Source organism: Oncorhynchus nerka, linkage group LG13, assembly GCF_034236695.1.
Source record: "Oncorhynchus nerka isolate Pitt River linkage group LG13, Oner_Uvic_2.0, whole genome shotgun sequence".
Classification (NCBI taxonomy): Eukaryota; Metazoa; Chordata; class Actinopteri; order Salmoniformes; family Salmonidae; genus Oncorhynchus; species Oncorhynchus nerka.
Window position 1 is genome coordinate 22,037,136 of NC_088408.1, and position 26,425 is coordinate 22,063,560.

Genomic DNA, 26,425 nt, shown 5'->3' on the forward strand with positions numbered 1-26,425 from the left:
TATAATTTAGATGCAAATATTATTTTGATATTTCGTAGATCTGAAAAGTCGTTTTTGTCTTTTAAAACATTCATCAATCGTGCGGGTGAGGCCTGTATGTGAGTCTAACTCCTGACTGGGTAGAAACAGCGAGACAACAGCTTATCATTAGGGAAGCATGCTTATACCGACACTCGAAATGTTATAAACGATTGACTATTCGAAGCATTCACAAAATAGCCCGAAAAGTGTTTGCCGGCTATTTATTTTAGGATGACAGGATGTAGATGTTTGAGGCAGGATTTTGTTTCTAATTCATTTTAGTGTTCTAACCTAGAAAGAAAATTGTTGCGGCCCTCACAGCCTGTCGAAGGCGGCAATAGGTTGCAATACTCTGCTGGCCCTGGAGTCCTGTATCTGGGCTCCTTGTCCTTCACTCTCCCCCCGAGGTGGGCTGAGGAGTCAGGAATCACGTTGCTGATGTTATTCCAGTGCGAAAAAATGACAACAATGGCGCATTTAAGAGCATAGGAAATTTGGCCATTTATAGGATAGAAGTTACAAATTGAACACAAAATATGAACCATTGTCACTCGCGCTGAAATAACATTCACAAAATGTCCTATATGGTACTGATGTAAAAATACGGGGCATAAACCATGCAGACTAACGCGTTTACACAGGGCTACAAATTGTGGCTAACAGTTTGGGTGGTTTAAGTTGTAACAATTTGCGCTGTGAGCTTTTATATTTCACAGCAGTAACCATGGACATGATTGATAGACTGGATGGTCAATATTGACTTTTAATAACTAGGCTATTTTACAAATCGCATCATTTCTATCACACTTGCCTAGCCTACTGTAACATTGTATTTGGCTACATTTGGAACTTTCTGACATTGCAGTTTGGCTGCAACAATGTAACAACTTAAACACTTTGACATGGGAAAATAATAGCATAGGCTGTCTATTGGCTCCTGTCCCATATGGTAAATATGTTTATATGTATTATTCAGTGTATTGATGGCATGGTTTATGGTTATAACCACAGCCTATAGGCCTATCAAGTTGTGGGTAGACTATAGCGTACTACTGTTAGTGAAAATATAACTTGTAACTCAGCTGTTGACAGACAGACATACCATCATCAGACAGACAGATCAAGACAGAGATCATAAATCAGACAGGCAGACCAAATCTCAGGCAGACGTCCAACCATCAGAAAGACAGGCAGATAAACGCACATTCACACACAGATAGGCTACAGCAGGAATACAGGCTAAAATGGCAATTTCCCCCAATGGAGGTGTTCAAAACAGAGCAGATAGGCTGAACGTTTTTTTCCGCGTTATCAGCTGTACTAAAGATTGAATCGTATTTTATGCTTTTTTTTGTGGCGGCTGCACGGAAGAAATAACTGCCCGCTAAACCTCTGGAGGGAGCCTGCGCAACACACACCGACCGAACCTGAGTGTGTGTGCCGCCATGGTGACTTACGTCACACCCCGAGCACGGATGTGTGTGTGTGTCTCCGTGGAGTGAGAATGTGTAGATAGATGTTCGAAAGGAGTGAGAGATAGCCTGGAAGTGGACGGACATGCACAAGATTCGAAGAGAGTCACAACAGACAGTTCGCTATCCGATTCCTGCACGATTCACAAAGGTAGAGTCAATTTGTGTATTTGTTATTTATTGCACAGACTTTTCGCCGGAGTTGTTCGAGGCCACGAATTAGACTCGAGGTGGCAGAGATCCCCGGGATGGACTCCCGCTTTTCCTCGCGCTGGCGTGGGAAATCACGCGCCATTGAGGGTTGATGTTGTGCATGCGCCTTGGTAGCCTGTGTGCATGGTCGATGCTAGGCTACATTGCGTGGCTTCGGCGGCCTCCATTTGCGAATTTATGTGCACGCTCGAAGATTATTTCGAGGCCTTTTGTTTCGACGACGGCACGCAACAGTTGGAGTTTGCTCTGTTATTATTGCTCTCCAAAAAGCGCAACACGCCATACGGTGGTGGAAGGTAGGCGTCAGTGAATGTCCAACTTTTTAACTTGCTGGCTAAATATCTGGAGGCCTACAACAAGGCTTGGGGAGGAGAGGACGAGGGGTGTTGTCAAGCAACTTTTATACTCGACACTGGCATGTGTTTTTGAAGAAATACACGATTTAAAGCTCATGGAAAAATAATACTGGTTTGATAGTTGAGATGGAAATATAATTTGGTATAACCACATTTAACAAATAATAACGGTAACACCTCCAATAAGCACTTCTATAGGCTACATGAAAGGAAGTCGTGGTATTTGTATTGTTTCTGAACTTAAATTGACCAGGACATTCCAGTTAATGTCATAATTGCATTTGAACCTGCACAGGAACATATTGTTGTAACGTTAGCTTAAACGTTTAGCTAGGCTAATTTAACCTAATCAGTTTAGATAAGGTTTTGGAATATAGGCCTAGCATCTATGTAACTTAAGCTAGTAACTAGGCTAATCAATTTAGTTCCATAGGACCCAACTCAAGATTGTGTTATCCATCTGAACTAAAGCCTTATGGCAACTTACCAATGAAGAGAGCCTAGTGAGCTGACCAACCTCATCTGCTACACTTGAATGACACATTACATGAATACAATGCCATTGCTCAAGAAAATTCCAAAAACAACTACGAGCTCCAAGCTTTAGGGATCTGCCTTCTGCTTTTGGGTGACACTAAACTTCACATGAAAGGTCACACGTCTAAAAACAACGTATTTTTGATAAATTAAAATCTTATTTAATATCCATGTTTTTCTAACAATTTTCACAATGTATATATTATGCTGTAATAAGTCATTTAGACATGTCCTTACATGTTGTTAGTTGGTTCACTATCTGGCCATTCACATGAGACATTTTTCTAACATAACATTATTTTTTCATTATTCCAGGATGTCAACTGAAAATAACCATAGTTCAACTTGAGGTGCTTTTTTTTTTTTTTTTTAGTGAAGAAGAATAGTATACGTTTACTCTGTCCCATCTATGGAGGATCCTACTGTAATGGAGGAGAGGGTAGAGGACTCGGCCATTACTACCTCTATCACCACATCAATCCCATTTGACAGCGTCACCATGGAGCCAGGCCTGGCCAACGAGGATGTGGTGGAGGACCAAGCTGTAGCCATGACAGACAAGGATGCAAGCTTAACCATCATAGCCATGGCTTCATCCACTGACACCATAACAAACACTGAAGTCAACCTAGCTATGGCATCATCCACACACAGTGAAGTGAACTTAGCAATAGCTTTATCCACTGATGTCATTACAAACAAAGAAGCGAGTGGAACCATAGCCGTACCCATGGATAGTAGGATAAACTCTGATGCTAAGCCAGCTAACACACCCATAGTATCAGCATCTTTATCACCAGCTGCCACTGTGACAAACACTGGTGCCAACCCAGCCCTCCCCTCACCATTTTCATCATCTGCTGCCAGTGGCCCAGCCCCCGGAGGCCTGCATCCCGAGGAGGAAGGCCTCTCAGCGATAAGCTCATGTGGTAGTGTGGGGGTCACTCTGGAGAACAGCAATGTCTGGAGGGAGTTCCACTGCTGTGGAACCGAGATGATCCTCACCAAACAGGGCCGGCGCATGTTTCCCTACTGCCGCTATCGCCTGACGGGTTTGGAGCCAACACGTCGTTACTGCTTGGTCCTGTCAATCACCCCCGTCGACACGTACCGCCATCGCTGGAACCTGAAGGAGTGGGAACCCAGTGGTCCTGGAGAACCACACACCCAGGCCTCATGCCGACTCTTTCCCCACCAGGACTCATCAGCCCTGGGGAAGGTCTGGATGGCCAGCCTGGTCTCCTTCTATAAACTCAAACTGACTAACCACTGCCTGGACCAGGAGGGACATGTGTTGCTGCACTCCATGCACCGCTACAGGCCCAGTTTACACGTGATCCCCGTCGCAGATGGAGATGACCTTGGCTTTGACCCTAAGCTGCTTGACCTCCAGCTCCTCGGCCCGGAGGTCATGACCTTCACGTTCCCGCAGACCGAGTTCTATGCAGTGACGTCGTACCAGAACACCAGGATCACCCAGCTGAAGATAGATTATAACCCCTTTGCTAAGGGCTTCCGGGAGGACAGCGGCAGCCCGCGCCTCGCAAAGCCCAGGCCGGAGCACCCTCAGGCGGGGAAGGGAGATATCCGCTCCCCTGGTCGTAGCACTGCTAGGTCCAATGGTGGTGAGGGGACTGAGCATATTGTTACTGTAAACGATGTTGTGGCTGATATCAGGTGAGTGAAGCTTTCTGTTATCGTGTTGTACTATAATTCCAGTGTTTTCCTTACAATTTACTGAATGTTAGTGTTTTACAGTTGCTATTCAGTTTTCCATTTGTTCTTGATACACCGCTAATATTTTTTTGTTCACCTGCACCCCTCATTGTCTTGTAGCATGAAGAAACGTTCTCTCCCTACAACTCACCCTGTGGGGGAAGTCTCAGGGAAGTTGAGGAAAGTAGCTCCTGGTACAGCAGATTCAGATGCCAATCAGACTGATGTGTCTGCCAGTGAAGAGGGGATGGATCTGGACTACAGTGACCATGTCTTCCACAGGCAGTACCTCCGAGCCCAGCTAGCCCTGCCCTCAGGAGCCTCCGGGCCAGAGAACAGCCCGGGGGCTGGGGGGGAGAGACTGGGTGCTGGGATGGACCACTCCAGACAGGCCAGCCTGACTGCTAACCCTCAGAATACTGTGTTACACACAAACAGATGTTCAAAGCCTTTAAAACGTTCTACTGTAGAACCAATGGACTCTGAGGTTCCGCCTTCACAGAAGGTTCCGCTTGTAGAGCCAACCATGACCGCACCCATTTCGCTTACAGAAACTCAGGAGGACAAGGTTGCGAGCTTAACCCCTAAAACATCCAAACCTCAAAAGATTGCACCCAAGCCTTCTCCTACCCCCTCACCTCTGACCCCCACTGCGTCCCCCTTTGCTGTTCCTAAGCCATGGAAGAAGGGGCGTAAACCGGGGGGCAATCGGTGGGGCAGTGTCGGAAAAGTCTCTAAGGGTACCAAGGCGGCGACAGCGGCTGTCACTGCAACTAGCAGCCCAATACCTGTTGCTATGCAACCGGAACTGGATGACGTGGAGGGTCTACTTTTTGTGTCCTTCACTTCCAAGGTAAAACACGACACTTGTGTGCGGTCAGAATGATGGGAAATAGGAATTTCAGACATCCGGAAATGTTCATTTAGAAACCCCAGAGTTGGAAATATAGGAGGGAAACTTTGTTTAACTTTGCTGAAGGTGCAGACAGTATTGACACGGTTATCTCTTCCTCTGTGTCATAGGAAGCTCTTGGTGTCCATGTGGAGGACATGCCATCCGATAACACATCACCAGTCACTCAGGAACAGCCAGAGAAAACTGGTAAGTGGGAGCGAAGAAGTTATATTCTACTGGGGCTTGTCAATTACAGTGTACTTGGCAACAAGACCTGCTGGAGACACAAAATAGAACATCAACACCCACTACTGTTTTCACTGATTGACATTCACAATACCACATGCATTTCTGAAAGTCTCCAATAATGATGACACTGGTCTATTCTATTATTTTCTAACCTAAGTGTGTGTGTGTGCAGTACTGGAGAGTGTTGAGGAGAAGATTGCAGTACTGGAGAGTGTTGAGGAGAAGATTGCAGGTCTGCAGACTATCTTACTGCAAGACCTGAACACACTCAAACACAGACAGGTCATCCACCCTGTCCTACAGGAGGGTGAGTGGACAACACACTCACGCATGCACTCTCTGTATTTCTCTCTCTTCCTCCCTCTCCATCTCTCACCACACAAACCTACCAGTCTCTGCCCTAAGAGAGTTAGATATTTCACAGTAATGTTCACCATTGATAACCCTAACGTGTATGTTATTCCCTTACCTATAGTTGGGCTGAAGTTGAGCTCCCTGGACCAAGGCCTGGCCATCGATCTACAGTATCTGGGGGTGCGTCTACCGCTGTCTCCGCCTGTGTTCACTGGGCTGGGCAGCACTACCTCCACTGGTGAGTTACACTTAAGTGATGGGTAATTTACTAGCCATGTAGGCCACATACAGTAGCAATAAGACCAGCAAAACAGCAGTGAGATTACTGATTGTTTCTAAAAATGGTTGAAACTCATATCTCAAAGCTCTCCAGTGATCTTTATATGGGACACCAACACAATACGTATTATTTACTTTCACTGTTTTATTATTGGTTTTTGAGTAGAGCCATAGGTAGAGGCCGTAGGGATGTTGTCGTGGTGGCCGTAGGGATGTGATGTTGTCGTGGCGGCCGTAGGGATGTGATGTTGTCGTGGCGGCCGTAGGGATGTTGTCGTGGCGGCCGTAGGCATGTTGTCGTGGCGGCCGTAGGCATGTTGTCGTGGCGGCCGTAGGCATGTTGTCGTGGCGGCCGTAGGCATGTTGACGTGGCGGCCGTAGGCATGTTGACGTGGCGGCCGTAGGCATGTTGACGTGGCGGCCGTAGGCATGTTGACGTGGCGGCCGTAGGGATGTTGACGTGGCGGCCGTAGGCATGTTGACGTGGCGGCCGTAGGCATGTTGTCGTGGCGGCCGTAGGGATGTTGACGTGGCGGCCGTAGGGATGTTGTCGTGGCGGCCGTAGGGATGTTGACGTGGCGGCCGTAGGGATGTTGTCGTGGCGGCCGTAGGCATGTTGACGTGGCGGCCGTAGGCATGTTGACGTGGCGGCCGTAGGGATGTTGACGTGACGGCCGTAGGGATGTTGTCGTGGCGGCCGTAGGGATGTTGTCGTGGCGGCCGTAGGGATGTTGTCGTGGCGGCCGTAGGGATGTTGTCGTGGCGGCCGTAGGCATGTTGTCGTGGCGGCCGTAGGGATGTTGTCGTGGCGGCCGTAGGGATGTTGTCGTGGCGGCCGTAGGGATGTTGTCGTGGCGGCCGTAGGCATGTTGACGTGGCGGCCGTAGGCATGTTGACGTGGCGGCCGTAGGCATGTTGACGTGGCGGCCGTAGGCATGTTGACGTGGCGGCCGTAGGGATGTTGTCGTGGCGGCCGTAGGGATGTTGTCGTGGCGGCCGTAGGGATGTTGTCGTGGCGGCCGTAGGGATGTTGTCGTGGCGGCCGAGGGATGTTGACGGGCGGCCGTAGGCATGTTGTCGTGGCGGCCGTAGGGATGTTGACGTGGCGGCCGTAAGGATGTTGACGTGGCGGCCGAGGCATGTTGACGGGCGGCCGAGGCATGTTGACGTGGCGGCCGTAGGGATGTTGTCGTGGCGGCCGAGGGATGTTGTCGTGGCGGCCGTAGGGATGTTGACGCGGGCGGCCGAGGGATGTTGACGTGGCGGCCTTAGGGATGTTGTCGTGGCGGCCGTAGGGATGTTGTCGTGGCGGCCGTAGGGATGTTGTCGTGGCGGCCGTAGGGATGTTGACGTGGCGGCCGTAGGGATGTTGACGTGGCGGCCGTAGGGATGTTGACGTGGCGGCCGTAGGGATGTTGTCGTGGCGGCCGTAGGGATGTTGTCGTGGCGGCCGTAGGGATGTTGTCGTGGTTGCCAACAAGGGGACGTATTAATAGACATGTTATTATTTCCTGATTGAGAAATGTGACTGCCTAGTAGTAAGTTAATTACACTTGAAAGATGATAGCGCTTTTTCAATTGCATGGCTCAGCTAGTTTAATACATCAGAGTCACTGAGCACTTCATACCCAGTTTACTGTCATCATCCACATTGAACCCCCTCGTCAGTCAGGCAGATAATAAGGCAAGGCAATTATGGGATTTACACCAACTTAAACACTCAGAATTAGCCCTAGTAATGTGACTCCCACCACTGTGGTAGAATGGGGGAGTGGTAATGGGCGAGGTTATTATTTGGTCTGATGATAACCCACAAGCCCCAATCCTGTCAGTATTTGCAAATCTGAAGGGACTGGATAAGTGCAATATAATGATGGCTCTACTTAGTCTCCAAACAACAGAGGTAGAGGCTAGGTGAAGGGTCTAGAGGTTGATTTGGAATTGGGAATTTGGAATTGGTATCTCTTCTCAAACGGCCTTGTCTCTTCGCTGTGCAGATGGAAGCAGGTCCTTTGTCTCCAGGACGGGGAAGACCAGTGACCTGACCAAGATCAAGGGCTGGAGGGACAAGTTCATCAGGACCAAAGAGACCTCTAAGAACCACAACCCCAACCGCTCGGCCTTCTGCAGCGAAATGCTCGACCAATACCTGGAGAGCGAGGCCCAGCGAATCAGCGACCGCGCTGCTGCCTTCTCCCACAACCCCCTGGGCTCAGTGGCCTATCAGCTGCCTGTGACCAGCACCAGCTATGTGCGGACCCTCGACAGTGTTCTGAAGACACGTGCCCCCCCGTCCCCCGCCTTCTGTAGACCCTGCCCCCTCTCTCGGAAACCCCTCCTCTACGCAGCTCTAAAGAAACCCCCTCCACCCATCAACAACCACAGGACCCCTCCTAAAGCAGCCAAACCCACACCAGCACAGGGCAAACAGCACCATATAACACCAGCCCAGGGCAAAGCCAGATCTGCCTCTGTGCTACGGCCCATCCAGGTCACCAACAGTAACAAAACTACTGCTGCTAAAGCTACAGCTGGGGTTAAAGTCACCAGCCCTCCTACTGCACAGCGGTAAGCTGCTAAAGACATGATATACCCATGCCAAAGCATATAGTTTACACATCTATATTTGTTGTTGTCCCAAAGCAATATGAAATTGGTCTGAAATGCCAGTAATGTCAATTGTTTTCATAGTTTGGATGTTATGTAGATATTTGGGATTGAGCCTGTCAAGCCTACAACAAGTGTCCTTTTTTTACCCTATTTTTACCCTAAATTGGACAATAAAGCCTTTCATTAAACATTTTACTCGTACCTCCAGGTCTCCTCCAGGCCAGGGGGCTGTGAGGAGGGACTCCAGCCCAGGGAGAGGCCTCTCCAGCGGGTTGACTGGCCTCTCTAAGAACCAGCTCAGACTGGTCGGTCTCTCTAAGATCCAGCTGAGAATGATGGAGATGGAAGATGCCACCTTCTACCAAGGACACGATAGAACACACATCACTACTGAGAGGGTGGAGAGAGCCCTGATGGCACTGCTCACTGCGCAGGTAGGACTTAGATTATAGACACACACACACACACAATGCGCACACACATTTTCTGATGGTCTATCTCTTCTCTGTTGTCTGCCCTCCAGGGTCTCCCTAAGAGCCGTGCCCCCCAGGCCAGTCCAGTGGACAGTCCAGAGTGTGGTTCTGAGTTCTGCAGGCTGGGGTGTGTGTGTTCCAGCTTGGCCCGGGTGTCCAGGGGTCCGCTCCACTGTTACAGGCCTGACTGTATGCTGGGCTGCTCCTGCTTTAAACGCAGGATCACCAAACAGACCACAGCAGCAGAGAACGGCCAGCACCAGACACTGCCTGTTTACAGTAAGTTCATACCCAGGGTGCATTTGGGTACTTGTGAGAGTTGTATTATATTCTATATTGACCAAATGAATGACACATCAACTTGAACAAGCTAATGAACGTGTCTTCTCTCCCTGCTCAGCTGTGTCTAACGTGGAGCATGAGGTTCAGCCCAATCGAGGCGTCCGTGTTTCAACCCTGTGGGACTGCACCTCAGGGGTGGACCCCGAACCCCTCTTCAGCCCGAAACCTGCCCCAAACATACCCATCAAGCCTCTAACCAGGATCTACAACCCTGGTCCAAAGCGCTACGTACCTCGTCTCACCCCCGAGGTAAATTCCTCTGTCATAGTATACTGTGGGCCCTGGTAGTGCACTATGCAGGGAATGGGGGAACATTTGAGACACATCCTATGTTGTCAAACTACCACCCCAAATTACTCAACTGTAGTGATATAATGGAAACCTCGATTTGACAAAAATTGTATATGAAAAAGTTGAGGGATTTTATGTGTGTGTGTGTGTGTGTGTGTGTGCAGCTGCGAGAGGAGGACAAGGACCCAGTCTACAAGTACTTTGAGAGCATGATGACGTGCGCCCGTGTCAGAGAGTTTAACAGTAAACCGCCGCCGCAGGTGCTGCCGCCACAGGTCCACCTCTTTAAGGACAATAATAGTTCCATCATCCCCAGCAGCAGAAAGGTGAGGCACAGGACACACACACACTAAATATTTATTGTCGGAGTATATGCATTAAGGAGTGCGATCGACTGGTCAATCTTCAAGCCATTCCTAGTCAGTCATCGAACATTTCTGTAGAAAAGCCAATGATAAAGCCTTGTGCTCCTATAATTTGTTTTCCTGTCTTGCGCTGTTGGCCGTAGGTGGACTTGATTCAGAAGCCCTGCAAGCTGGGTAGGCAAAGTGTTCCCATTGTGAACCATTTTAATTTGTCTGAAGGAACAAACTCCGCCTACCCGGCGGACCAGGAGCACTGTGACTAATTCAAGTGTGCCTACTGTGCTGGCCAATCATATAGCTCAAATCATCATGCCTACAGCTTACATGACCCCACACCGAAGTTTGATACTAGCCTACGTGAGATTTCAGAACTTTTAAAACCATGACCAGAGAGAGATTGTCAAAGACTACAGCAAACAGCTGCTGTTTTTTGTGAGTTCATGTTTTTATTCAGCTCTGTCAACACTGTTTTTATTGAACACTATTATAAAACACGCTTCTCCCTACTTCTACTCGCGCTGAAGCCAAGTGTATCGATAGGACTGCGTTTTTATTATTAGCAGCTCGTCGTGTCTATTTAAATATTGAGGAATATTTCACTTTCTCTGGTCATAGGAACAACATGAATTTGTGTATGAGACAGATGCTGTGAGACTCGATCATCAGGTGGAAGACGGTATCCCCTCTGTCTGGTCAGTCTCACTGGAGGAAAGAGGAGAGCAGGGACCGTGAGAGGTGGTCCCTCTGTCTGGTCAGTCTCACTGGAGGAAAGAGGAGAGCAGGGACCGTGAGAGGTGGTCCCTCTGTCTGGTCAGTCTCACTGGAGGAAAGAGGAGAGCAGGGACCGTGAGAGGTGGTCCCTCTGTCTGGTCAGTCTCACTGGAGGAAAGAGGAGAGCAGGGACCGTGAGAGGTGGTCCCTCTGTCTGGTCAGTCTCACTGGAGGAAAGAGGAGAGCAGGGACCGTGAGAGGTGGTCCCTCTGTCTGGTCAGTCTCACTGGAGGAAAGAGGAGAGCAGGGACCGTGAGAGGTGGTCCCTCTGTCTGGTCAGTCTCACTGGAGGAAAGAGGAGAGCAAGGGACCGTGAGAGGTGGACCCTCTGTCTGGTCAGTCTCACTGGAGGAAAGAGGAGAGCAGGGACTGTGAGAGGTGGACCCTCTGTCTGGTCAGTCTCACTGGAGGAAAGAGGAGAGCAGGGAGCGTGAGAGGTGGTCCCTCTGTCTGGTCAGTCTCACTGGAGGAAAGAGGAGAGCAGGGACCGTGAGAGGTGGACCCTCTGTCTGGTCAGTCTTACTGGAGGAAAGAGGAGAGCAGGGACTGTGAGAGGTGGACCCTCTGTCTGGTCAGTCTCACTGGAGGAAAGAGGAGAGCAGGGACCGTGAGAGGTGGTCCCTCTGTCTGGTCAGTCTCACTGGAGGAAAGAGGAGAGCAGGGACCGTGAGAGGTGGTCCCTCTGTCTGGTCAGTCTCACTGGAGGAAAGAGGAGAGCAGGGACTGTGAGAGGTGGTCCCTCTGTCTGGTCAGTCTCACTGGAGGAAAGAGGAGAGCAGGGACCGTGAGAGGTGGTCCCTCTGTCTGGTCAGTCTCACTGGAGGAAAGAGGAGAGCAGGGACTGTGAGAGGTGGACCCTCTGCTGATCTCTCTCTCTACCTCCACTGAGACTGACCATCAGATGCAGGTACCATCAGTCCAGTAAAATAAAAAAGCTTATTTGCTCCGCTGTGCCTCACCAACCGATCTATTTTGTTATCAAAGCTTGCGTTTTGAAATATAATATGTTTGAGAAGAACAGTATTGGCAGGCCAGGCATAAAGCTGATATGCTGTGATAATGTATTAGACCTACTGCACAAACCTCATTCCTACCTAAGTGTTTTATTAGGTTAATGTTGCACAGGCTTACATTTTAAAGTCATGTATAAAATCAATTCTGAGTGGTAGATCTCGGCTTGCTTTTTGACTGCGAAAATGATCGTGACTCAGAAAAGGTTGGTGATCACTGATTTAGGAAGTTAATCTAGCCACTAGGGGCAGACAAACATTTTTCAATGGCTATGGAAGAGGAGTAACCAAGCTAGTCTATCTTGGTGATGTAAGACTGAGTCCCTCTCAGTTAATGTCATTTATAAATGTTCTTGTCTTTGCAGAAAATGATCGCTGCCATCCTCTCACCTCCAAATAAACCAGGTAAGATTGAACACAGAATCACTGCTCACCACAGTTCTTAAGAGGCTGTTCAAAATGTTATGTTTTAATCTGTTTACCCCTAAACCCTTAACCTGTGACATCTGACCTTTCCCCCTGTAGTAGTACGAGTGAAAAGTCCCTCCACCCAGGCCAAGAAGCCTAAAGTTCCTGAGCCCACTAGGCAGCTGGAGATCCAGTCAGAGTGTAACTGGGACCAGCACCGGAAACTGGTCCTGGGGGTTCTGTGCCGACGCATGACCCAAAACCGTCTGTCCGAACCCTTCAACATTGGCCCCTACCACGTCCGCCTCCTCTCAAACACACACAAACGCAAGGCTGAGAGCACCATCATCATATTCAAGGTAGGGGGGATAATGACCATTTAGAATGAAGCAATAAACATGCCATTTCCGTTCCTGTCTTAAAGAAGCAGTTATTTGGACCAACTCATGCTGTCATACATAATGTTCAGAATTGCTCCATGTTTCAGATTTAAAATGCATAACTTGATCAGTGACAAATGAGTGTGATTTATTATCATCCACTTCCTTACTTCAAGGTCTGCATCAGTAAGGCTGAAGACGGTGATACCGATAATAGTGATGAATCTGATAGTGAACTCACAGACAACAGTAGTGACGACAGTGATGAAGACGACGAGGAAGAGGGCATCCCTAAGCCTGAGGAGCCGGAGATGCAGGTTGGAGTGACTCCCTTCCTGACAGGAGTAGTGCCAGCAGGGAGACTGAAAGCCAGGAAGAAACAACCAACCTGCCCTGCTGTAGGACTAATCCAGGTGGGTTTATTAGGTTCACTTTACCACCAAGTGTAGTTTGTAATGTTTTTTTTATTTTTATTGAGGAGCTCCGAGTTATTTCTAATTTAACAATTATACCTAGATTTAGTGAAAAGCTCTATCCTCCACAGGGAACCTGTTCTTTATGTTAATCTGTTCTGCCTATATCTCCATTCTTTCTCTTCTTTCTTCTTCTTCCTCCCCAGGTGAACGGTAAATCCTACTCCCAGGCCAGATTGCTGCTGGGGCAGATGGGAGCTCTGCACCCGGCCAATCGGCTAGCTGCGTTCGTCACCGGCAGGTTGCGCTCTGTAGCCAAGGCCCCTCAGAAGGCCCCTCAAAAGCCTCTAAACTGCTTCCCCAGGGCGAAGAAAACATCTGTGGGTGCTGGGCACTTGAAGACCGCAGTCACTGCTGTTGCTCCTCAAGGCAGTAGTAGTGTTACAGCTATGGCTAAGAAAGGAGCTTTGGCCCAGAAAGTATTCCAGACACCAGCAGGTAAGATCCTTTCACTCCTCCTCAATAGAGGCTTGAAGTAGAAGTTATCAACTTAACCTTTACATTTTGTTGTACTGTATTAGTTGTGATGTAATTAGACAGTTGAGTAACCGAAGCCTGATGGTTCAAGGATGGCGATAGTTCTGTATTCTCTCAGAAAAGGCCTCTCTTTCTTACTGTCACTGCGGTCTGTTTCCAGGGAAGAACAGGCCTCCTCCGTACAGACCACCATGGTCCCTAGGTGTCACCAAATCTAAAGGCAAAACCTCCACCAGTCAAAGCACCACAAACCCTAAAGACCCAGTCGGCTCTCCCCTGCTCCTGGTACCCATGGCCCCTCCTGCCGCAGGCACCTCCCAAGGCTCGCCCCCTGTATCGCCCCCTGCTGGAAAGATGCTACTACAGACAGTCTCCTCCCAGGGCTGTAAAATGTATCGTCAGCCCAACGGACAGTTGATCAAGCTGGTACCTCTGAATCGTATGCGTCACATAAAGGCCAAGAATCAAGACAAGCTCACTCGTGAGTTCATGTACTGATGAATGTACACACGCACATGCATAACCACATCCTCAACACCCTCTAATGTCTTGTGTTGTCCCAACAGGTTTTGCTACCAAGCCGTCCACTCCCAAGACATTCCCCCCCTCTCACCTCCATCCACCCCCTCGCAGCCCCCTCCCCACGCTCCCCTCATCAAATTCATCATGGGCCAGTTGGGTGCCATCACCCCATCCCAGACCTCATCCTCTTCCTCCCCCTTGTCTCTCACTGTCTCCTCCTCCCTGAAGACCCCCAGCTTCCTGGGTCAGACTGGGACCTACTCCTTCAGGATCTGTCCTCCGACTGCAGGGGACCAGGGCTCTAGGGGTCCAGGCCAGGTCACCGTGGGAGGCCCAGCTGGAGTGTCCCTGCCTGGGGGCTTCACCCTTATCCAGCTCCCTAAGCCTGGAGGTACTGGAGGAGGTGCTCCCAGGCTACCTGAACTAATCAGAAGCACAGCTGTGGGTTCTGCTGGACCTGGAGAGGTAAAGGCACAGAAGAACCCAAGAGGAACCTCCTCTTCCTCTCCCTTGCCTCTGGCATTGACACCAGTTAAAACCGAAGACCACTCCTACACCCCAGGATTAAATACCAATACATCTGACTCCAGATCAGCTCTAGCCCAGAAAAAGCAGAGTTTGACTCAGTCAAAGGACATTAAATCTGACCGTAGATCAGCCAAAGCCAACACCTCTTGTCCCGTGGAGCCCAATGAGCTGACCTGTGATGAGAAGATGCTGTCGGACGAGAGTGATGCAGAGAGAGGGGAGGTGGGGGAGGGCTCGGGACTATGGAGCCCAGAATCATGGAAGAAAGACACTGAGTTCAGTCGGTTTACCACTCTAAGAATGCATGAGAACGGACATCCTGATTTTAAGGTTGAGGACTCTGATTCGGACAACTCCTCGGACGACTCCTCGGATGACTCGGATTCCGACAGTGATGAATATGCCAACGTAAGCGAGCTTGATTTTTGATGGTTTAATTTGAGTAATTTTTGTATTCTGTGTGTAAACGTTCACTGCAGTTGCACAAGGTTGGGTTGTGGTGTAGTGTTTTGTAAAGCCAGATTGTTGTCTCTCACCCCAGGAGGACGAGGAGGAAGCAGTGGACATCGAGACGGTGGAGGAGAGGAGACAGGGAATCACCATCGCTCAGATGAGGGCCGCTGTCAAACACACACAGTAAGACTGGAGTGTGTATGTAGGCTATTTAGCTGTATGATTTTGTATGACTGTCTCAAGGAAGCTGGGATTAATACAATTAATATTTTGTCCTAACAGAAAAACTAGTCAGGATGGGGAAACGGCACCGAAAGAAAAGGTAAGACGTCTCCCATCTGTCCATTATAACTGCAGAGCAACATCTTGTTTTGTAGTGTTCTTAGGCCCTCTTACGGAGCTGTATAGTTAAGGTCTTAGCTCTCATGTATTGCGAAAAACATAGTTTAAAAGGGAATGAAAGCACTAGGCTTTAGAACACTAGCTAACTGGAATTGTAAATTGGCATTGTTGCATAACTGGCAGGATTTTCCTAAAATGGCTGAATCCCAAAACTGTCTGAAAGACCATGAACACTGCGTGCGTTAATGAGCAAAATTGACTGGTTTCCAACCATAAATGAAAACATCACAGCGACGGTGGCTGAATGTCTGGGGCGGAAGTTGGTTGGAGTTGTCAACAAAGCAGCATGACAGAAAATATGATGCCAAGTTTTCGACCTCCTGATAGTTTCTTTAAGATATGTAATGCGATCTGTGCATTTTTCAAATCAAATTTTATTGGTCACATACACATTGTTAGCAGATGTTAATGCAAGTGTAGAGAAATGCTTGTGCTTCTACTTCCGACCATGCAGTAATATCTAACAAGTAATCTAACAAGTGGCATTGTTTAAAGTGAATAGTGATACATTTATTACATCAATTTCCATTATTAAAGTGGCTGGAGTTGAGTCAGTGTGTTGGCAGCAGCCACTCAATGTTAGTGATGGCTGTTTAACAGTCTGATGGCCTTGAGATAGAAGCTGTTTTTCAGTCTCTCGGGTCCCCACTTTGATGCACCTGTACTGACCTCGCCTTCTGGATGATAGCGGGGTGAACTGGCAGTGGCTCGGGTGGTTGTTGTCCTTGATGATCTTTATGGCCTTCCTGTGACATCGGGTGGTGTAGGTGTCCCGGATGGCAGGTAGTTTTGCGATGCTTTCACTCTAGTGGTAGCATGAGACTGAGTCTACAACCCACACAAGTGGCTCAGGTAGTGCAGCTCATCCAGGATGGCACATCAATGCGAGCTGTGGCAAGAAGATTTGCTGTGTCTGTCAGCGTAGTGTCCAGAGCATGGAGGCGCTACCAGGTGACAGGCCAGTACATCAGGAGACATGGAGGAGGCCGTAGGAGGGCAACAACCCAGCAGCAGGACCGCTACCTCCGCCTTTGTGCAAGGAGGAGCAGGAGGAGCACTGCCAGAGCCCTGCAAAATGACCTCCAGCAGCCACAAATGTGCATGTGTCTGCTCAAACGGTCAGAAACAGACTCCATGAGGGTGGTATGAGGGCCCGACGTCCACAGGTGGGGGTTGTGCTTACAGCCCAACACCGTGCAGGACGTTTGGCATTTGCCAGAGAACACCAAGATTGGCAAATTCGGCACTGGCGCCCTGTGCTCTTCACAGATGAAAGCAGGTTCACACTGAGCACATGTGACAGACATGACAGTCTGGAGACGCCGTGGAGAATGTTCTGCTGCCTGCAACATCCTCCAGCATGACCGGTTTGGTGGTGGGTCAGTCATGGTGTGGGGTGGCATTTCTTTGGGGGGCCGCACAGCCCTCCATGTGCTCGCCAGAGGTAGCCTGACTGCCATTAGGTACCGAGATGAGATCCTCAGATCCCTTATGAGACCATATGCTGGTGCGGTTGGCCATGGGTTCCTCTTAATGCAAGACAATGCTAGACCTCATGTGGCTGGAGTGTGTCATCAGTTCCTGCAAGAGGAAGGCATTGATGCTATGGACTGGCCCGCCCGTTCCCCAGACCTGAATCCAATTGAGCACATCTGGGACATCATGTCTCGCTCCATCCACCAACGCCACGTTGCACCACAGACTGTCCAGGAGTTGGCGGATGCTTTAGTCCAGGTCTGGGAGGAGATCCCTCAGGAGACCATCCGCCATCTCATCAGGAGCATGCCCAGGCGTTGTAGGGAGGTCATACAGGCACGTGGAGGCCACACACACTACTGAGCCTCATTTTGACTTGTTTTAAGGACATTACATCAAAGTTGGATCAGCCTGTAGTGTGGTTTTCCACTTCCACTCCAAATCCAGACCTCCGTGGGTTGATAAATGTCATTTCCATTGATAATTTTTGTGTGATTTTGTTGTCAGCACATTCAACTATGTAAAGAAAAAAGTATTTAATAAGAATATTTCATTCATTCAGATCTAGGATGTGTTATTTTAGTGTTTCCTTTATTATTTTGAGCAGTGTATATTCATTAGGCCCTAATCTATGGATTTCACATGAACGGGAATACAGATATGCATCTGTTGGTCACAGAACTTTTTTTGTTAAAGTAGGGGCGTGGATCAGAAAACCAGTCAGTATCTGGTGTGACCACCATTTGCCTCATGCAGCGTAACACATCTCCTTCACATAGTTGATCAGGCTGTTGATTGTGGCCTGTGGAATGCTGTCCCACTCCTCTTCAATGGCTGTGCGAAGTTGCTGGATATTGGCGGGAACTGGAATAACCTGTCGGTCCAGAGCATCCCAAACATGCTCAATGGGTGACATGTCTGAGTATGTAGGCTATGGAAGAACTGGGGACATTCTCAGCTTCCAGTAATTGTGTACAGATGTAGAGATGGGACCATGCATTATCATGCTGAAACATGAGGTGATGGTGGTGGATGAATGGCACGACAATGGGCTTCAAATCAAATTTTATTTGTCACATACACATGGTTAGCAGATGTTAATGCGAGTGTAGCGAAATGCTTGTGCTTCTAGTTCCGACAATGCAGTAATAACCAACAAGTAATCTAACTAACAATTCCAAAACTACTGTCTTATACACAGTGTAAGGGGATAAGGAGTATGTACATAAGGATATATGAATGAGTGATGGTACAGAGCAGCATAGGCAAGATACAGTAGATGGTATCGAGTACAGTATATACATATGAGATGAGTATGTAAACAAAGTGGCATAGTTAAAGTGGCTAGTGATACATATATTACATAAGGATGCAGTCGATGATATAGGGTACAGTATAAACGTATGCATATGAGATGAATAATGTAGGGTAAGTAACATTATATAAGGTAGCATTGTTTAAAGTGAGTAGTGATATATTTACATAATTTCCCTTCAATTCCCATTATTAAAGTGGCTGGAGTTGAGTCAGTGTCAGTGTGTTGGCAGCAGCCACTCAATGTTAGTGGTGGCTGTTTAACAGTCTGATGGCCTTGAGATAGAAGCTGTTTTTCAGTCTCTCGGTCCCAGCTTTGATGCACCTGTACTGACCTCGCCTTCTGGATGATAGCGGGGTGAACAGGCAGTGGCTCGGGTGGTTGATGTCCTTGATGATCTTTATGGCCTTCCTGTAACATCGGGTGGTGTAGGTGTCCTGGAGGGCAGGTAGTTTGCCCCCGGTGATGCGTTGTGCAGACCTCACTACCCTCTGGAGAGCCTTACCGTTGAGGGCGGAGCAGTTGCCGTACCAGGCGGTGATACAGCCCGCCAGGATGCTCTCGATTGTGCATCTGTAGAAGTTTGTGAGTGCTTTTGGTGACAAGCCGAATTTCTTCAGCCTCCTGAGGTTGAAGAGGCGCTCCTGCGCCTTCTTCACGACGCTGTCTGTGTGAGTGGACCAATTCAGTTTGTCTGTGATGTGTATGCCGAGGAACTTAAAACTTGCTACCCTCTCCACTACTGTTCCATCGATGTGGATAGGGGGGTGTTCCCTCTGCTGTTTCCTGAAGTCCACAATCATCTCCTTAGTTTTGTTGACGTTGAGTGTGAGGTTATTTTCCTGACACCACACTCCGAGGGCCCTCACCTCCTCCCTGTAGGCCGTCTCGTCGTTGTTGGTAATCAAGCCTACCACTGTTGTGTCGTCCGCAAACTTGATGATTGAGTTGGAGGCGTGCGTGGCCACGCAGTCGTGGGTGAACAGGGAGTACAGGAGAGGGCTCAGAACGCACCCTTGTGGGGCCCCAGTGTTGAGGATCAGCGGGGAGGAGATGTTGTTGCCTACCCTCACCACCTGGGGGCGGCCCGTCAGGAAGTCCAGTACCCAGTTGCACAGGGCGGGGTCGAGACCCAGGGTCTCGAGCTTGATGACGAGCTTGGAGGGTACTATGGTGTTGAATGCCGAGCTGTAGTCGATGAACAGCATTCTCACATAGGTATTCCTCTTGTCCAGAAGGGTTAGGGCAGTGTGGTTGAGATTGCATCGTCTGTGGACCTATTTGGGCGGTAAGCAAATTGGAGTGGGTCAAGGGTGTCAGGTAGGGTGGAGGTGATATGGTCCTTGACTAGTCTCTCAAAGCACTTCATGATGACGGAAGTGAGTGCTACGGGGCGGTAGTCGTTTAGCTCAGTTACCTTAGCTTTCTTGGGAACAGGAACAATGGTGGCCCTCTTGAAGCATGTGGGAACAGCAGACTGGTATAGGGATTGATTGAATATGTCTGTAAACACACCGGCCAGCTGGTCTGAGGGCGCGGCTGGGGATGCCGTCTGGGCCTGCAGCCTTGCGAGGGTATCTCTGTACATTCAAATTGCCATCGATAAAATGCAGATGTGTTCATTGTCCGTAGCTTATGCCTGCCCATACCATAACCCCACCGCCACCATGGGGCACTGTTCACAACGTTGACACCAGCAAACCGCTCGCCCACACGACACCATACACGCTTTCAGCCTGGTATTGTTGAAAAGGGGATGAATCTGTGAAGAACACACTTCTCCAGCGTGCCAGTGGCCATCGCAGGTAAGCATTTGCCCACTGAAGTCAGTTACAACGCCAAACTACAGGTCAAGACCCTGGTGAGCATCCCTGAGACTGTTTCTGAAAGTTTGTGCAGAAATTCTTCATTTGTGCAAACCCAGTTTCATCAGCTGTCCGGGTGGCTGGTCTCAGACAATCCCACAGGTGACAAAACCGAATGTGGAGGTCCTGGGCTGGCGTGGTTACAAATTGTCAATATGATAATTTTATTTTGTATAGTTACATCAAAACGACAAGACAAGATAGGAGCTAAATCAACTAGCTTGCTACCTTGCTTCATTTTAGCTGACTGTCTACTTGGCTTGTTGGCAAGTCGCATACTCATTAATTGGGGAAAAAATACTCTAAAATGTACAAATTATCACATAGTTTCTTACCTTAATACTGTTGTCCTGATCTCAATGACAAATCTGTCAAAAGTTGTGAGAAACCTTTCAGGTCCAGTGGGGCGAGTCGCCTCCTGGTGGCAACATTCACTTTCAGTCCCATGCCAAAACTCACAATTTGCTCCAATGACGCATTGGCGTCATTCGCTACTATGGCAATTCAAGATGGCGCTACCCATAACTCTAATAAATGTTGTTCAATATCAAAATCCTAAAAATAGAGGTATATATGTTAAATGCACATGTTTAATATTAGTTGATGGAATAAATCTCTTCTTAGTTTTACTTCCTAAAGTGTTTCCATTCCCCTTTAAGAGGTCTAAAAATACTTTGGAATACCCAATAGAATGCTCAATAACTCTCAACCCTTAACCTTTGACTCCTGTTCCCTGCAGCATCAGAGGGATATGAGAGAGGAGGAGGGGTCTGGTGAGGGAGGGGGTCGTAAGAACCGCACCCTGACGGAGAGGCTGCGTCGCGGCGAGCACCAGAAGCTCTTCACCAGACTCAAACAGGTGCTGTTCATGGAAGAACTGGACCCCAAGGTCTCCAAGCTACACCTCCTCTCACAGGTATGGGATTGTATGTTATGTGGCTATGTAACCGGCTATTTGTTATGGTTAATTTTGTGCTGTACTGTGGTAGACACAAGAACTATACGTTATTTTCATATCCTTTTAATGAATAAAGTCAACTTTTTCATGGTCACATTTTTTGGTATAGATGGTTAAAAATACAGGTATATAAAAGGGATTTTAACATGTATTATTTCATCAGGCTCTGAAGGAGATTCGTACCCTGTCGGTGGACTCTGAGTCTCTGGAGGAGAAGAAGAGGATGCTGACTGAGATCCAGACTGTCTATGTCAAGGAGATCGCATACATGTCTGGTGCGTCTGACTGTAGCTACTTATCACTTATTTAGTCCCTTTCCTACTTAAACATTACTTACTTAACACGGACTTACTTGAGATACTTTTATTATGTGATTGCAAGAAGCATATTCATGTGAACTCTGGTGTGTTTTTTAATTTGTATTGTAGGAAAGCCAGAGGAGCTGATCAAGGCCAAGCTGAAGGAGATCTGGGAGAAGAAACGGACTCTAGCTGCCCAGAGGAGAGCAACTGTCCCCCCTACCTCTAGCCCCACCTCCTCTACTTCCACCCCTAGTCCCAACACCATGACGGGTAATTATAACCTGCTTCTTATGTCTGACAACAGGAGGTATACTACTAAGCTGGATCAATGAATTAGCCAGTTCACTTAAACAAACATTCAGATACCGCTTTGGATTTGTGACACCTTTTAATAATGATCCTTTTACTGCAGTGGGCTAAATCAGGGTCACACAGAGTGCTTCTTGGTAGTCTTAAACAAATCTACTTTGAAACTAAAGTACACACATCACACACATGGTTATGGTCTTAAAACAAAGAAGACACCTTTAGAGGTTTCATCCCAATATTACACTTTCTATACATCACAGAATACAAAATAAAACAAAACCGGTTGACCTAGAAACACCAGATTTTCTGCACGCTTTTTAAAATAATGTTGATTAATAATGTTCCACCCATGAGGCCACTAGAGGGCAATTTGGTCATTTGACTGCAAGAAAGGCTATGAGGTATGGCCATGCCAGCCCCCCTAGATAGCTAGTGTCTGCATGCTTTTGTACCATCCCTACACCTATGCACCTGATTCACCTTTTTCTGTGTCCCAAGGGAGTATGGACACTAAGCAGGATCAATGGGTTAGCCAGCTAACTTTGATAAACCATTTAGACACAGCTCTTATTTATACGTATATTTATCTGTATATCCCAGTGTCCCAGGTGTCTCAAGCTAGCTCTCTGGGTCAGGCAGGAGCAGCTAGTGGCTCTGTGAAACCAGTGGCTGCTGTTTTACGCACCAAGAGTGGCAAGATCATACTTCCTGCTTCCATGCTTCCCCCTTCCATGTTTCGTGCTTCCAAACCAGGTGAGTTCATACAGGAACAGGACACCCATATTTGGTCTCACACTCTTGTTTAATTGGTTATGCAAGTTCTATATCTCGATATGAAATATCAACGATGCTGATTTGGAAGAGCGTAATAACTCTTGAGGTCCACTATATGGGTAAAATGTGCCAAGGGTTATGATCGTTAGACTGGCATTCTGACTAGAATATGTTGTTGTGAGTCTCATTCTAACGGTTGAGTATTTCCTTTATCCACAGCAGGAAGATCAGTATACACAGTGAAAGTAATGAAGAGACCAACAGTCACCTCCCTCTTAACCCCCACCTCCTCAGCAGCCAAGGAGGTTGTGGAGAAGGAGAGAGCTGCCTCTGGCCCTGAGAAGGACCAAGAGAGAGTGTCTGTGGAGGCTGAGCAGCCCTCCGACAGCTCAGCAGCAGAGAGGCCAGACCTAGGTAAGGAGGAACCACAGGCCCCTGTCTGTAATGGATCCATGGAAGAAGAGACTTCCACAGAGAAGGATAACGGCTCATCTCCCAAAAAGAAGTCACTAATCAATAAAAACTCAATCAAGAGGCTTTCTGGTATGAAGTGTCCCCTTGTGGAGATCGCTCCCCTAAACAGTGCCATCTGGAGGCCGTTGGAGGAACCACAGATGGGGGGTGAAAGTGATGCTGGAGGCTGGGGCCTGTCTCTGACCAAGGGAGAGGCAGCCATACTGGTGAAGGCGCTCTCTGAACACCAGGGCATAGTAGTGGGGCGGAAGGGCAAGGATAGCCCGGTACAACACAATGGAAAGAAGAGCTCTATGACACTAAAGGGCAAGGATAGCTCAGTACTACAAAAAGAACAGGATAGCACGGTGTCACAGAAAGAAACTGATAGCTTGGTCCCACAAAAAGGAGAGGATAGCTCAGTCACACCAAAGGAAAAGACAGAGGTTGGCTTGGTGACATCAAAGGAAAAGGATTGTTTGTTGACACAAAAGGGAGAGGGAGGCTCGACAGACAGCTCAGAGGCTCAACTACTGAAGAGAAAACGTGGAAGGCCTCGCTTGGACATCAAAACACCACCAACTGGAGATATCACTACTAACCCTGTGCCGCGGGGTCGGCCCCGTAAAGTATCACGGATTGGGGTGAATATCCCTGTGGTAACGACCGGTGGCAACGACCAGGCCAACGTGACACAAACCGCAGGTAGTGCTTGTAACCCTACCTTAGTCACAAGAATACCCCCAGGTCGAGACACTAATACTGGGGGTGGTGAAATCCAACTAACACCAAGGGAACGTAGCCTAAGCCCTACGAGGCAGGGTAGAAGGCCTAAAGTATCACAGGTTGGGGTTACTACTAGCCCTGTGGTTACGACTGGGCCTGGGGGTAGCCCAGCCAGGGTGACTCAGGCTGGGGGTAGTACCCCTACCCCAGTGACTCAGGCTGGGAGTAGGCCTGTGAAGAGTGCTACCAGTAGCCCTGCAACTTGGGGTAGGGCACCAAAGGTGCGGAGAGCTGGAGATAGTTCTAGTCCGGCCAAGGTGACTAGGGATGCGGTGACTAGCCCTGTAACTCGGGCTGGGTTAAACCCGGCGAGATGGACTCGTGCTGCGGGGGGTATCCCTGTGGTGAAGACTGAGGGCAGCCCAACCAAACCTCCACGAGGAGGGGCTGAGGTTACTAGCCCTGTAGCGACGACTAAAGGAAGCCCAGGTAAAACGCCACAGGCTGTGGGTCGGCCTGGAACACGACATGTGACTCGCGCTGTATCGGTGAAGGGCCTTGTCAGTGGGAAGAGGACAACAAGGTCTGATAAGGCCTAGTGAAACTGAGACTAAGGCTGCATTTCCACACTGTTTCCATTGGTGCATCTCAATACTGTAGTAGTCTAAAATGGCGTCCACAACTTGTTTTCTCTCCTTCCACTCCGATGATGCTGCATTTCAGCCTAGCTCTAACCAGAGGAGCAAGAGAATCGTACTCCTGACAGACGTGCCATTAACTGTCATTTAAAGCTAGAATCCTTAGTTGCTGCATCCATTGATTCTTGAAGAATATAACTTTATAATTAAATGCCTCATGAGCTTAGTTCAACTGTCGTACCTCATCAGAACCCAAAATATAAGCTTGTTTTACTCCAATGTTTGTAAACAAAGTAAATGTAAACAAACACTGTATAGCCTCAACACGGTTAACATTTTTTATGTCTTGGATGGTTAGTCATTGCATCCATAGTTTTTTCTATGAATTTGAGTGGTTACATTTCTCCAGGCCTGTCCCTCAGCTGTTTTTTTGTGTTGTTTTTTTTTACAAAAACAGAGGCGGGGAATCGCCTTGTTATTGTTTCAATTAAGGATTCAAGCTTTAATTTGTGGAAAGTTGTCCTGAAATCCCATTGAGACCACCGCATGTGCCTGTTCACAAATCCAAAGGACCCTGGACAGTTATGCCTGTGTGAGTTGACCCTCTCTTAGCTTTAGCACTCATCTGCCTTCTCTGGAACACAACAAAGTAGACAATAACTTACACCTAAGGGACAGTCCGTTTTCCCAACATCCTAAATCTTTGAGCAAAACATTAAATTAATGTACTGTATGAATGTACTGCAGGTTTGACTGCCGTTTGAGCCGTTGTACAGGTACATAGGACGTTAGCCCCATATTGGGGTGAATGTGACACGTCATGCATTTTTGATGAAGACTATTGTTATTATGTTCTAGAAAGTTGATTTCTTGTTATTTAATCATCAAACCACTACTTTTTGAAGATTACGGTATAGGGAAGGTCTGTATTTTTTTCTCTTCAGTATCACGGTTTGTTCATGACTTCACTCCCTGTGTCTTTATTAATGTAGGGGTGTGTTGTCTTCGATTTAACCTACAAAATAATGGACATGCATGAACATGACAACAAAACAGATCAATTACTTTCTGGCCCAATTAGACATTATCAATAGGCTCTGAAAATCATTCATTTGAGATGTACAGCATTCATGTTTGTTCATGTCAAAAACACTGTAAATGTTATTTCTATGCCACTGTAAAGACTTTTTGTATTTTAGCTGTGGTTGGTGCGTCCAGTCTTTCAAATACACTCTTGGTTCCCAGGCCTATGAATTTAAAAAAAAATCTGAATCAGCACTTTAAATCTTCTGTAACTTCTACACTGTCACAACCATGTTGAATATTTTGGTTTGCCTTATGGATTGCTTCCCCATCTGTTTTTCAATGATTCCTATGTCTGATTTTTGAGGAACTTATGCATAACATGTAAAACAAAACAAAAAAACACACAAAAAAAACATTATTTGTAGTTGAGACATTTGTATTTCAACCTTGTGTGACTCATCATGACTCAATCTAAGCTATACTGTAATCTATGAAAATAACCTTTTGTAAATGTTTTATTTTTTATAAGTCTGTCTTGTTGTATAATGTTCCTCTTTCCTTTTTTGTAAAGAAATGACCGTTTTACTTCAGTCACTCAGATGTGCTGGCAAGATACTGTGGCCTTGAAAATAAATAAACCTGTACATGCGTTTCTTTGCTGTGGCAGTTGTCTTAACCTCCATGAAACTCAACCAATTCACAATGTGATGGTGTAGAATATTATAGAAGAATCATAATTTGACTAGTCATTCTAGCTGTAATTGGCAAGTAATTATTGCAGCTATCATAGGAATTAATTATTGTGGTTTTGTTATTGGTTCTAATGGCACAAATCTTAAACTGATGTTTTAAACATCTGTTACACTGGCGAATACGGGTAATGATTGCATTATAGCACAGATTATCCATTATATTGACCAGGTACTCAAGTGGCTCTAACAATGACAATGTCTTAAAAAATGAAAATCAATCGGGAGGAGGCAAGA

The 26,425-nt window shown here is 47.6% G+C and overlaps 2 protein-coding genes across 2 annotated transcripts; both read left to right on the forward strand.

Annotated features, from left to right (window-relative positions):
- The first annotated feature begins 1,469 nt into the window (after nt 1–1,469).
- LOC115139214 (MAX gene-associated protein-like) lies at nt 1,470–14,530 on the forward strand. Its single transcript, XM_029676361.2, has 17 exons — nt 1,470–1,644; nt 2,973–4,276; nt 4,436–5,168; nt 5,339–5,417; nt 5,632–5,766; nt 5,935–6,051; nt 8,090–8,660; nt 8,911–9,136; nt 9,226–9,454; nt 9,576–9,766; nt 9,973–10,134; nt 12,320–12,359; nt 12,480–12,721; nt 12,919–13,155; nt 13,362–13,653; nt 13,853–14,173; nt 14,259–14,530. Exons 2-17 carry the CDS (start codon nt 3,009–3,011, stop codon nt 14,438–14,440), a joined length of 5,025 nt encoding a protein of 1,674 aa, XP_029532221.2. The 5' UTR covers nt 1,470–1,644; nt 2,973–3,008; the 3' UTR covers nt 14,441–14,530.
- A 4,917-nt stretch (nt 14,531–19,447) lies between these two features.
- LOC115139215 (nascent polypeptide-associated complex subunit alpha, muscle-specific form-like) lies at nt 19,448–26,092 on the forward strand. The gene is made up of 5 exons (XM_029676362.2): nt 19,448–21,169; nt 21,375–21,486; nt 21,640–21,783; nt 22,423–22,575; nt 22,816–26,092. The coding sequence occupies exons 1-5, from the start codon at nt 20,945–20,947 to the stop codon at nt 24,372–24,374; spliced, it is 2,193 nt and encodes a 730-aa protein (XP_029532222.1). The 5' UTR covers nt 19,448–20,944; the 3' UTR covers nt 24,375–26,092.
- The last annotated feature ends 333 nt before the right edge of the window (nt 26,093–26,425 follow it).